General features: G+C 14.8%; 3 protein-coding genes across 3 annotated transcripts; 1 reads left to right on the top strand and 2 right to left on the bottom strand.

Moving 5' to 3' along the window:
• Nucleotides 1–6,144: 6,144 nt before the first annotated feature.
• On the top strand, nucleotides 6,145–6,636 carry PGAL8A_00184900 (conserved protein, unknown function; the record flags this gene model as incomplete). The annotated part of the gene is made up of 1 exon (XM_028670536.1): nucleotides 6,145–6,636. One exon carries the CDS (start codon nucleotides 6,145–6,147, stop codon nucleotides 6,634–6,636), a length of 492 nt encoding a protein of 163 aa, XP_028527278.1.
• An 823-nt stretch (nucleotides 6,637–7,459) lies between these two features.
• On the bottom strand, nucleotides 7,460–8,182 carry RER1 (the record flags this gene model as incomplete). Its single annotated transcript, XM_028670535.1, has 2 exons — nucleotides 7,460–7,512; nucleotides 7,630–8,182. 2 exons carry the CDS (start codon nucleotides 8,180–8,182, stop codon nucleotides 7,460–7,462), a joined length of 606 nt encoding a protein of 201 aa, XP_028527277.1.
• Nucleotides 8,183–9,610: 1,428 nt separating this feature from the next.
• On the bottom strand, nucleotides 9,611–11,889 carry RAB7 (ras-related protein RAB7, putative; the record flags this gene model as incomplete). The annotated part of the gene is made up of 7 exons (XM_028670534.1): nucleotides 9,611–9,680; nucleotides 10,013–10,161; nucleotides 10,242–10,316; nucleotides 10,420–10,566; nucleotides 10,766–10,824; nucleotides 10,899–10,966; nucleotides 11,837–11,889. 7 exons carry the CDS (start codon nucleotides 11,887–11,889, stop codon nucleotides 9,611–9,613), a joined length of 621 nt encoding a protein of 206 aa, XP_028527276.1.
• Between the last annotated feature and the right edge of the window lie 2,286 nt (nucleotides 11,890–14,175).

Here is a 14,175-nt window from a genome sequence, read left to right as displayed (position 1 = left end):
TATTATAAAGAAATAATATCTAAATGAAGAAAATGTTTATACAAAAATAAAAACGTTCTAAATGAAAAACATTATAAATTTTCATATATATAGGTGTAATATAAAATTTTTTAATTTTTTGCATTTATAAAAGTTTATATTATTACATGTATGTAATTTTATGCTTCAAAAATATAAAAAATTTAATAATCTGCTTATTCTGATATATATTTTTAAGAATTTATTTTATTTTTAATTTTATTTATCTGTTGATATTTGCATTTTTGTCAATAAAAGATTAATTATTTTTTAAATGTTAAAATAATGAAAAGGATTTCATTTAGGAGTTGATAATACATCAAAGATGTTCTAAAGATGCATATAAAATGATACATGTAACAAAAATTTTTATAAAAAGATAACTACAAAGATGCGTATCTTTAGAAAAATATCTTAAAATATGCATATAAATATATTTACAATATAAGCATTTTTATAAAAAAAATGTTTATATTAATTAATTTAAAAAAATAAGACAAACTTTTTAAAATTTATTTTTGATGTTGTTTTTTTAAAAAAAAAAAAAAAAAAAAAAGGTAATTTTTTTTTTATGATTTTGTATATAAATGATTTAAGTTAAAAAATATATTAAGTTATAGTTTGTGATGAAATTATTGAAATATATAATTAAAAAAATAATGGATAAAATAAAATTGCATGTGTTATATTATTTTTTAATGAAAGATAATAATTAGCCTTTTTAAAATTTTTATACAATAAAAACTGATATGAGTAATAGAGGTTAGTGGATGCAAGATACTTGAAAGATTTGTATAAAGATATTAAAATAAATATATAAATGGCAATATTTTTTTCGTAAAAGATGATTATCTTTAGAGACAAATTTGAACATACGCATAATAATAATTGAAAAAATATTATATAAAAGTAGTATGTTGCTCTATAAAAAAAAAAATAAAATAACTTTCTCTGTAGATATTCTATTTTTTTTTTTTTTTTTTTTGATTATTTGATGTATGAACAATTTTTTTTTATATTAGATAGTAGCTAGTAATAAAAACTTTTTAGAAATGTTAATAAAAAAATTATAAAGTGAAATTGTTTATTTTATAATATATATAGATAATCATATAAATAATATTTAATTGTTTGCAGAAATTTATTGTGTAATAATTTAGTCGAAATTTCTCTATGTATTTTTTATTAATTGGATAATTCAAAAAGTGCAAAAGTATTCAAACAACCTTATAATGAATCATTTATATAAAACATATGAATAATATATAACTATCTATACTAAATGGATTTACAATAATTTAGTATAGATATCTATGTGCTTCTTTATTAGTTTAAATGTTTAAAAAATTGTATAATATTCCAATAATCTATATATCAGATTTCTGTTTTTCATTTTTAATTTTATTTTTTATTTTAAATAATTATTCTTTTTTTAAATATAATTAATAATATTAAAAAAAAGAATTCCTTCTTAATAATAATAAAATTGTAATTAACTATTCTTATTTCATCATGAAGTAATTTTTAACTTTTTTACCAATATTAAAAAAAAAAATTTTTTATAATTAAAAAAAAATAAATTAGTCTTTTCAGATAAGGCAAAGTTTTAAGATCATTAATAAAAAATAAAGAAAATTTCCTTTAGTAAAATTTCTTTTTTTTTTTTTTTTTTTTTACAATTCATATAGAAGAACGAACAAAATAAAATAAATGAACAAGAATATCATTGAAAATTTAAAAAATGAAACACACTACGATTTAAACTTTTATCTTCAAAAAATATATTGGTATTGTTGTTCCTTACACTTTTTTTTCTTTTTAAAAAAATATTGGTAACTTGAACCAAAAATTGAAAATTACAATTAACTTCATAATTAAATAAAATAATTAAATTTTAGACAATCTTATATATATTTTTTTTTTTTAACTATGATAAGTAATATTTATGTACAAATGTTTGAAGTTTTGAAAACATCCTTTTTTAAGTATATTTTTTATTTTAGAAATTCCTATCATTTAAAAATATTCTATTTATATATAAGTTATTATTTCTTATTGCTTTTTAACCTTTATAATTGATAAATATAATATATTACACACATATAATTATTACTTTAAAAAGAATGTATTTTATTGTAATATTGAATTATATAGAAAATATATGATGATATATTTTTTAAAGATAAAAAATATATAATTTTTTTTATTGATATATGTATTATTCAAACTATATCTATATTAGAAGAATAATTATGATTTCTTCTTAAAATATTTTATCATTTTCAGGTATTTTTAAGATAATCTAAGAAATATTTTTTTTAAAAAAAAATAATTTGAAAATTTTTCTGCATTTTCAAATATGCAATTTTTTCGTTTTTAAGAATTTGTTTATTTATTATTTAAAACAGCTGACTTTGCTTTTGTAACTAATAATTTTTATTCCTTAGATTAATACTAAAAATTGTTACATAATAATTTGTTGAAATTTTTAAAAAAAATTTCAAAATTATTTTTATAAGTCACTAATGAAATTAACTCAATGGAATATTATAATATATTGTAAAATATAATATTTATACAATATATATTATTGAAGTAACTTTCTAAAATTTACGTTTATTATATTTAGGTTAATAGAAATATTTTACATTTTCCTAAATTTTGTTAATTTGTTATCCAAAGGTATAATTATACTGTAATTTTTTTTCTTATATATTCTCTTCTTTTTTTTTCTTTTAAAGTTCTTTATATGATTATTATAAAAAATCTTTATTTCTCTTAACGTTCTACAATTCATATCCTTAAATTATTCATTTAAATGTTGACTTAATTCTAATTTATAAAAATTTTATTTTTGTAAAACACGTATATATTTGTAAATATGTTTCATATACTTAATATTAAAGGGTTCTAATGTTGTTAAATATAATATTAATAAATATAAATAATCTATTTAATAAAATATCTAACACAATCTTCAAAAGTACACTGTTCGTTAATAAAATATTTTTGATTGCTTAAAATTCATCATATAATATTAAAATTTCGTATTTGTCTTATTTTAATTTTTTCATAATGTGAAATTTTTGTTTTACATCTTGAATGAGATCAGTTTATATTGTTTAATATTATCTACATAGATTTCAAATAATAATTTAGAGAAAAACTAAATAATATGAATATAGTTATTATATAAAATATATATTTTTATTGTTAGAAATATTTAAAAAAAATATAAAAATTAAAAATACACTTTTTTTAATGAATAAAAGTTTATATTCTTTAAAAAATTACTTGTTAGAACGAAAGTATTTATAAAAAAAAAGAAAAAAATATAAAATATTAATAAAAAAGAATGACTTTATTTAGGTAATATTTTTATTTTTTTTATTTTTACCTTAACTATTCTACTTAAATAAGCTATTCTCAAAAAGAAAATTAAAATTTATAATATCTATTAACTATTACAATTTTTAATAAATTTTGTGAAATTTAGAATTAATCAAAAAAAAAAAAAAAAAAAAGTTTAAAAGTGTAATTTATTTGAAAAAATATAAAGAATTAATCTATAATAGTTATAATAAACTTATATATAAAATGTTATTTATATCATAATTTTTTACCTACTATTTTTTTTTATTTTAAATAATATTTCATTTGTTAATGTAGTATCCCCATTTCTAAAATAAAAGAAAGCATTTATATAATAATCATATAAAGGGAAATATTAGAATAATAAATATTTTATGTAGAGAAAAATTTTTTATTCTTTTATAGAAATGTATTTTTCTTAGTTTGAAATATTAAATAATTATTCATATAAATGTACTAATATAATATCTTAATATTCTTTATAAATGATAGTGAAATAACTTACAGTTGTAAAGAAAAAAAAAATAATAAAGCTTTCAATTTAAAAAAAGGAAAAAAATTACGTTATAATATAAACTAAATAAAAGTTAAAAATATTACAAATAGCAATTAAAATAATGTTTCAAAAACAAAATGTAATTTTTTTTTTTTCTATTTTAACATATTTTTAATATTTTATAAAGTTGCAAATTTCCTTTTAATATATGTACAATAAAAATAATATATATCTAAAAATATTTAAATAATCAATGTGTGATTTTAAAATTAAATTTTTTTTTTTTTTTTTATATAAGCTGATTACTATACTATTTAAATATAGAAAATTTTTAAATATAAAGCTTTTATTTTTTAACACAAAAGAATTCTTAGAATTTATAAACATATATCAATTATAAAGTTACTAATGATTTATATGACTATAAGAAATAATAAAAGTGTTAATATATCTCTCTATATAAAATAAACCAATGTTCTATTTTTTTTTTTTTTTTTTCTTTTTTATATACTAAAAAATGCAGTTGCAATTTTTTTTTAAAAATCCCAACAAAAAGTTACTTCAAAAAGTTACTTCAAAGAATAATATGTAACTTTTTTTTGTTAATTATAATTTAATAATTTTTATATCATTTTTCAAATATTAAAAATGTGTTTTTTTTCTTAAAACTATAAAATTATTACAACTGTCTCCATCTTTGTGTATAATTGTTTCAAAATACTGTAGATACGAATAGAAATAAATGCAGAAATTAAGAAATTATAATAATAAATTTCTTTTAAGCACCTCTTAATTTTATACATCTGAACTATAAAATAAAAATCCATTTAATGTCATTAACTAAAATACAATTAGAACTGTATAATTTTATTTCAGTAAATTTAAAATATCATAAAATTTTTCATAAAAAATTCTGTTGAATAATATTTTTTTTAAAATGATATTCCACTTTAATATTTTTTTCTTATATCTACCTATTTTTTGAAATAACATGATATATAACTAAAAAAACTCAGTGAAAATTTTCTGAAGGATTTATTTTATAATGATTCATCTAATTAATTATACATATATTTTTTATATATGTTAATAATTAAAATGTAATAATGTAAATTCCTTAAATTATTTTTTCTATATTATAAATATACAATATATATTTAGCAAAATATTCTCTTTTAAATATATTGTCTAATTTCATAAAATAAATGAATAAAATAATACTATAATTTATTCTGAATTTTAATAAATAATTCTCAATATTAACAATTGTTTCAAAAATTACCTAATCTTAATGCTTATATTAGACTATTCTAAAAAAATATATAATTCATCTTTCCTATTATATGAAAAAATATTTTCAAAAATTATATAAATATTATTTTTTTATTAACTAAAATAAGAAAAAAAATAAATTGCTATTTTAAATAAAATAGTAGTTTGTTTTTAAATTGAGATTTAGATTACACATAGGTAAATATTATGTTAAAAAATATGTTAATTAAAATAAATAAACAATAAAATAATACAATTATAAATATTTTTGTTATTATTTTTAATTTTTTTAATCGTGAAATCATTTAATAAAATTTTTTTTGTAGACTTATTTATATATATAAAAGTTTTCTCATTATAAAATTTTATTTAATAAAATTATTAAAAAGTATTCATTTATTTTTAAATATTCAAAACACTTTTATAAATTTTTTAGATTTTTATATTTTTCAATTTTCAATTATAACAATTTAATGAAATATTAAGAAAAAAATTATATAAATATATTTTAATTAAAATAAAATATTTTCAATTTTAATTTTATATACTTTTTAATTATAAAACAAATATTATATAATTACTTAAACAAAATAATAAGAGTTTGTAAAGATAAATTCAAAATATTTTTACTTTTATCTAAATATATAAATGAAATACATTATTTACTTTACTTAATATATATACAGAAAAGTATAAATTTTTTAATAAAAATATAAATATGTAAAAAAAAATTCTTATATATTGTCTGTGAAATTTTAAATGAAAATTTTCTATAGTTTGAAAATTTAACTTTTATATAATTACATTTACAGAAAAAGTGTAAATAAAAAAAAAAAAAATGTATATTTAAAACAAAATTAAAACTCATTTATTTTTAAGAAATTATTCATATATTAATAAGAAAATATGGAATAAAAGCATAAATAGAATAAAACTTTATTATTAAAATATGTTTATATATGTTTAATCTGTAAATTTGTATAAAAATGAATTATAATTTTAACTCATTAAAAAAAAGTTTGAATTTTAAAGTTAATAATGTTTTTTTTTATTATAGATGTAAAGTTAGAAATACAAAAGAAAATTTTTTTAACAAAATAACATACAGTACAAAAAACAATGAATACAATAATTCTTTGAACATTAATACAACAGAAAAAAATAAAAATGAAAAAAATAAAATTTTTTTTTCAAATACAAAATATAAAGCTGTAAATTCTCAGCCAAAAAGAAATTTGAGCGTTTTTGGATATAATAGAGGAAAATTATTTGTTAGTATAAAAAAAGATTTTACAAGTTTTGTTGTTAATTCATTAATTATTTTCGTTTTTCTTTACTCAGTCTATACATTAGCACCAAACGAAACAATATCACAAAGAAGAAAAAGAATAATAAGAGAAAGATTAATGAAAGAATATGAAATATCTGAAAAAGATCTTGAAATGATTGAAGACTTTGATGAAATATTAGAAAAATGAAATTTCATAAAGAAATACGATATAAATAAAAGGAACAGTGTTATTCAAATTAATTTAAAAATAAATAATATTTATTATAATTTTAGTTATCATTTGTAATTGATAGAAATATGAATTAGAATAATAGTAAAATAAAAAACATCCTTTAGCAAAAATTCAAATGTAACATTTAACATAATAATTATTACAACCATTAAAGTAAAGTTGTAAATTATAATGACCTTTAAGTTAATAAGAATAACAATTTAAGTAAAACAAGTAGCTAATGTAAATAAAGGTTGTCAGGAAGAACAAAATGAAATAACAATACTCTTCCTTTTTCTTTTTTCTTTTTTTTTTTTTTTTTTTTTTTGCATTTATATAGATAATATTAAACATATATTTTATACAATACTTTTTTAAGTGAAGCTATTAGTAAAATATTTTTAAAATTTTAGAAATCCAACAAAATAATTTTATTATTCTTTTTATATTTTCCTTTTTTAATATTCTATATAAATATGTATTTTGATATTAAAATGTTAAAAAAACAAACATTTAAAGATATATTATTTTTCATATATATGTAATAATTTAATTCTTATTGAAGTAAAAGTTCATTATTGTTTTTAATTTTTCAATATTTAAAAGATTGAATTTACAATATTAAATAAAACTATTAAAAAATTAAAACAAAAAGAATAAATTAAATACTCTAACAAAAATTAAATAAACATAATATTCTTAATCTAATACTTTTTTTTAGATATAGTTGGAATTAAAAAAAAAAAATTATATAAAAAATAATGTCATTAAAAAAAAATAAATAAATAAAAGTTTAATCTTACTTTGTTATTTTGCTTCCGCGAGCTATAGAACCATATGTCTGTTTAGTAGCTAAAAAAAAAAAAAAAAAATAGAAATAAGAATTAAAAAAAATAATGTAATTAAAAATAAATTAACAATAAATTGTGAATAAATATTTAAATTAACTTTCACAAATATAAATATTACATGTATTAAAAGGTAAATACTTAAACTTTATCATGTTTTTTATTTGTTGTTTCATAGTTGCTAAAAATAAACAAATAAAATAAAAAAGTAATAAGGGCCAAAATACAGGTATATCTAAAAATGGGAAAAATGTGCATATAATTGATATAAGAACAGCTCTTGTTGAATGAAGCCAAAATTTAAATTCATTTAATTTTCTTAAAAAAGGTCTAAATTCTTTTTTATCATCCGAATTGTTTTCATTTTTAGTTTCATTTGTTTGTTTCATTGGTAATAATAAACCATTATTTTCATTTTCATATTGTTCATAAATTTCTTCTATATTATGAGGTGTTAAAAATCTTAAAAATAAATTTAATAAAAATATAGACAAGGCATATGAAACAACATAGAAACCTGTAACATAATATACTCTAACTATATATAAAATAAGTAAAATAAGCAAAAGAAACCATCTTGTTTTTAAATATAAAGTTGTTTTATCTATATAATAATTGTGTGTATTAATTAATTTATCGTATATATTCGGCAAGAAATTTTCCCCTTCTTCCATCTTTAATTATTTAAAATATTTCTCTTTTTTTAATATATCTATTTAATTTTGTATTTCTCATTTAACAATATTTATATATCATATAAATTTATAAGCCATATAAATAATATAAAAAAAAAAAAAAAAAATTAAAAAATATGAAATCTACTAAATTTCATAAAAATTTTAAACTTTATATTTTTTTTATTTTATATATATATATATATATAATTTAATATTTATTTTTTATTGCTTTTGTCTTATAATAATACAACTGATATTTACACAAAAATAATATATATTTAGATAATAAAGAATATATTTTTTTTTTAACATAAGAAAAATTTTTATTTTTCTCAAAACAAAGTTTTTTTTCTCTCTTTTTTTCTTTTTGACAAACTTTTATTAAAATCTCATTTGAATTTTATAAAAAAAAAAAAAAAAAAAGTTAACGAACATTTAATAATTAACATGCATATAGTAACATTAGTTTTTTCACAAAATAAAATTTAATAAATAAACATATAAACTAAAAAAATATACCACGCACGTAAAAAAAATTTTTTAAAAAGTACAAAAACTTCTTAGCTTCTACATTGGTTTGAGTAAAAAATAAACTTATTTAATAAAATAAAATTTTTTTAAAATGAAAAAAGAAAATAAAATGAAAATAATAAAGTAATAAAAAAAAAATTGAGATTAAAGAAAAATAAAATAATGTTTATTAAAATTTAATTAAAATGTAATATATGAACCAAATCAAAAACTTAAAAAGTATAAGAAAAATAATAAATAAAAAAAAAATTTGAACTTCCTAAAAACAAAAATATACATATTCATATATCAAATAAATGTGAAGATTATATTCATTCAACATTTTTAATTTTGTTTTAAAAGTTGCGATAAACATCTTAAAAAATTATATTAAAAAAAAAAAATTTATTAATTTTCTTAAAATTTCAATAACATAGTACGGTATTAAGTTTTGCAGAAAGAGTTCTTTAAAATTGTATAAATGAGAAAAAAAAAAAAATAAAAAAAAGGCGTAAGTTATATTTAAAAAATAAAAATGAAGTTATATCTATATATAAAAATGTAGAAATCTGTTAAATAAAAATATAAACAATAAAAATTAAGATGTAAAAATTCAAAAAAAAATATGCACAATATTTTTATATAAATAATTTTTTACTGTAGAAAAATATTTCCATTAATGTAACTCATTTTATAATATAAAAACTTTACCATAAAAAAAATTTTTAGTATGGACAAAAATATATATACGCATATTTCACGAAAAGTATATTTAATAAAAACATTTATATATATATATGGAAAAACTTAAATATTATTTGCATAAAAAAAACTATATAAAATATTTAACCACAAAAAGTTATCGGATAAAAAATATAAATTAATATATTAATATATCTTTTTATATTTGTAATTTTAACAACAACGACTTTTGTATGGTTTTTGTTCACTTTGATTATTTAAAGCAAATGTCTCCGGTAGATATCTGAAAAATGTAAAAAAATAAAAAAAGAATAAACAATCATTATAATAATTCTTCATAAATAAGTTAAAATATAAAATATACATATGCAAATATAAAATATATTTAACAATAATAAACAAAGAAAATATAGTATATGTATAATATATTATATTTATTCACAAACAAAAAACTTATTTCCATTAATATAATATATCATTTTTATAAATATAATTTATACAAAATATTATAATTCGTATTCATATAAAACAACAAAATACAATATATATAAACTTAAATCTAAATATTAAAACATATATTTAAATTTTATTTTCCTCTTATATTTTTATTTTTACATTTGTTCTTCTTGATGTTCTTGTTTCATAGCCTTTCTTGCTATTTCATCAAATGCCTGATCAACATTAATTGCATTTTTTGCACTAGTTTCAAAATATGGAATATTATTATTTGATTTGCACCATTGCAAAACTTTTAGTGATTGAACCTTCGTAAAGAAAAAATAAATAAATATATAAATATAAATATATGCATATATAACTAATTTTATAAACGTTCAAAAATTACTTTTCTTTTGTTTGTTTCATCAACTTTATTTCCAATTATAACGAATGGAAAATTTTCTGGATCTTTTGGGCTTGCCTAAAAAAAAAAAAAAATAAAAATAAAAAATAATTAATATATATTATAAATATATACAATGATATTAAAAATGAATTTTTTTTTTTTTTTTTTATTTTAATACTTGAATTAAAAATTCATCTTTCCATGATTCTAATGACTCATAAGTTTTATAATTTGTCAAATCAAAAACTAAAACACAACAATCTGCTCCCCTATAAAAAGCAACACCTAAACTTTGAAAACGCTCCTGTCCTGCTGTGTCCCATATCTAAAAAGATTTTATGTAAAAAAAAAAAAAAAAAAGATATATATATATATATATAATTAATATACTTATTTAATTTATGTGGGATTATATGCATATAATTTATTATATATTTTATAAAAATATTTTTTCTTAAAAAGGTATCAATTGCTTTTATGATACATATAAATTTTTTTTTTTTTTTTTTTCTTTTTCTTCTAACTTGCATCGTTATCTGTTCATTATCAACCATAGTTTCCTTCGTTAAAAAATCTGCTCCAACTAAAAGAAAAAACATACACATTGAATTGTAAGATAATGATGAAAACAAATGCATTAATAAAATAAATGATTACTTGTAGCCTTGTACTGATTCGTAAATTTTTTATTTACATATTGATTCATTAATGATGTTTTTCCAACACTAAAAAAAGAAAAATGGATTATATATTTTTTAATGAAAAAAAAAAAAAAAATTAAAAGATGTTCTTTTTTATGAAGAATATATTAATTTTTGCTATAGGAATATTAAAATAATATATTCAATATAAAAATACTAATGTATGCTTTGAAGAAAATAGTAACTTCTATTTACTCATGAAGCAAATATTATTTTTTTTTAATTATATTTATATAAGTTAATTTAAATACTCATTTATTTTCTTAAATAACTGTTTTCAAAATTATTCATAATTCTCTATTTTTTTTTTTTTTTATTTTTTTCTTTATTTATATTTACTTTCATTATTATGTTATTTTCTATTTTAATAAATAAGAAAAGTTTAATTTTTCAAAATCTCTAATTCATATCATATGTTAAATTTTCATTCTTTTATATAAATTTTCAATCATAGACATAATTATTTTCCTTTGTGTAATAATTATAGAAAATCTTATATATATGATGAAAAATATTTATTCTAAAACAATTACTATTTTTTTTCGGATAATATATACAATTTTATGTAAATTATCCAAATTTAATCTTTATTATTTTTCTTTGTACAGAATATATGAATTTATAATTTTATATTTATTATTTACATTTTTTTCCATATTTCATTTATATAATGTTTTATTATTTATATTTTATCTTGTTTTATTTTTATTATTTTTCTTCTTTTTTTTTTTTTTTTTTCATTTTATTTTTATTTAAATTTTTATTGTTTATTTATTTTATTTTTTATTAATATATTTGTTTTTCGAAATATTATATATATTTTCAATTCTCTTATCATTATCCATAAAGTTTAATACATTTATATAAATATTTTTTAATATTTCTTATTTATACCCACTATCCCCAAGAATAATAACTTTTAAAATAGTTCTTTTTTTATTTGACATATTTACAATGATATTTATTTTTATTCTATTTTATTTATGATATATTTTTTATTTTACAAGGAATCCTAAAAAAAGAAATATTCAAAAATCTAAATATATATATATATATATATATATGAAACTAATATATATTTTTTTATAATTTTATTCTTTTAAATATACTTTTCTAATATTTTTTTCTTTTCGCTTTTGAAAATATAAAGAAGGATATTTTTTAATTCAATAAGATATATATATTTAAAAAAAAAAAAAAAAAATAAAATAAAATTCAAAAAATAATGAAAGAAATATTAAAAAAAAAAAATTAAATATATATTGTAAACTATTCATAAAAGTTATTTTGCTTTTTCCTTTTCATTTTGGATTGCTTTAAAATAATTAAATCAAATTTCTTCTAATTGTAAGTTAAAAAAAAAAAAAAAAAAAATAAAATAAACGTAAATTTATTTTAATTTATTATTATGTATATATATATATATTCATATTTATATATACATATATATATATACATATATATATATATATACATATATATATATACATATATACATATATATATATATATATATATAATATATATTCTCAATATATTTTTAATAACATAAATCGTACATATTAGTACATTATGCATTTATATAATTTTACTTTTTTCATTACACACATATGCAGTGATATATTCATATTTCTAATAAAAAGCTTATTTCAATATTTTTTTTTTTTAAGTTGTGAATATTATATTAAAATGCATGCAATAAAATTTTCATTTTTTATTATTCATTATTTTAATATTTTACTATTTATTATTATAATAAAAATAAAAATTATTAAAATTTTATAATTAATGAAATAATTTGATACATAATTTTAAATATACAAATTTTAAGATATACTTTAATAATTAAAAGTAGAAAATATGATATATAGAAAAAAAAAAATATATATATTGAGCTTTAAAAATTAATTCCATTCTTTATTTCACAAATAAAACTTTATTTGATTAATACTTTTACAAATTATTAACATATAACTTTGAATTCAGATATAAAACTACCACTTTTCTTATTCATTCAGTTTAGTACAATTTTTTATTAATTTATAATCCATAATTATATAAACTTCTATATTTATTTTCTAAACAATATTCAAAATATAAAAAAAAAAAAAAAAAAGAATGAAAGGTAAATTAATAAAATTTCAATAAAATTTTTAAAGATACAAGAGGATAATATTTCTTAAATGTATAATATTTTCAATAGAATCATTTTTTTTTTTTTTTATTTTTAATTAACAGATAAAAATATCAAAATTAATAAGGATTTTTTCATTAAAATAATTAAAGGGAAAATTATAATTTTTATATGTTTATATATTTTATTAATTTTACCTACAAAAATATTTATCATATATTACAGTATAATACTGTATATATTTTGTTTAATTCTTATATATTTTTTATGGTGTTAATTTACATTTTAAAATCTTTCATTTCGTTTTATTTAAAAATGAGGGATTTTTATGAAAGTTTTTCTTATTCATTTTTTATATACATGAAGTTCTCCTTATTAATAAATTAAATTAAAACATATGTAAAGAAATACAATTATTTGTTCTAAGTTTTACAATATTACATTTTTACTTAAGGTTCGTACTATTATTTTAGTATTTATTTTTTTGTACAAAAATTTAAGATTTATTCATAATAAAGAATATAACAAATATGTTCACTTTTAAAAAAAGATATTTATTTTTATTAAAAAAATGAAAAATTCTTAATGTGTCACTTTTTTCATATTTCAAAGTTAAAGGAAAAATGTATTCAATAAAAAAAAAAAAGTGTTTCATATATTAAAAAACTTAAGCAATACATATAAAAAATTTTCTTTACGTAATGCACATTTAATTAAAAAAAAATAATTATGCTAAATTAATTTTTGCTTTATCATGCATTCCGTTTTAATAATATACATTTTTTTTTTTTTTAAATATTTTAATAATATCGTTCTAAATCCTCAATAAAAATTTTGGAAAAGTAAAAAAAAAAAAAAAAAAAAAAAAAAAAAAACATAACTAAATATAATTGTGTAAATTATATCATTGGAGAGAAAAGGCATGTAACTGAATTAATATTAAAATATATTAATAAAATATTTTATAACTTCATTATATACAATAATATATATATGTATGTGTAATTACTAGTTTATTTATTATGAGTTATATTCAGTAATCATTTTATATTGCTGTTGAATTAACAAACACAAATACTTATTAAAAATGAAAATAAAT

The sequence above is a fragment of the Plasmodium gallinaceum genome, assembly GCF_900005855.1.
Source record: "Plasmodium gallinaceum strain 8A genome assembly, contig: PGAL8A_v1_69, whole genome shotgun sequence".
NCBI lineage: Eukaryota > Apicomplexa > Aconoidasida > Haemosporida > Plasmodiidae > Plasmodium > Plasmodium gallinaceum.
The sequence above is the reverse complement of the archived record's forward strand: the minus strand, read 5'-3'. Positions and strand labels throughout refer to the sequence as shown.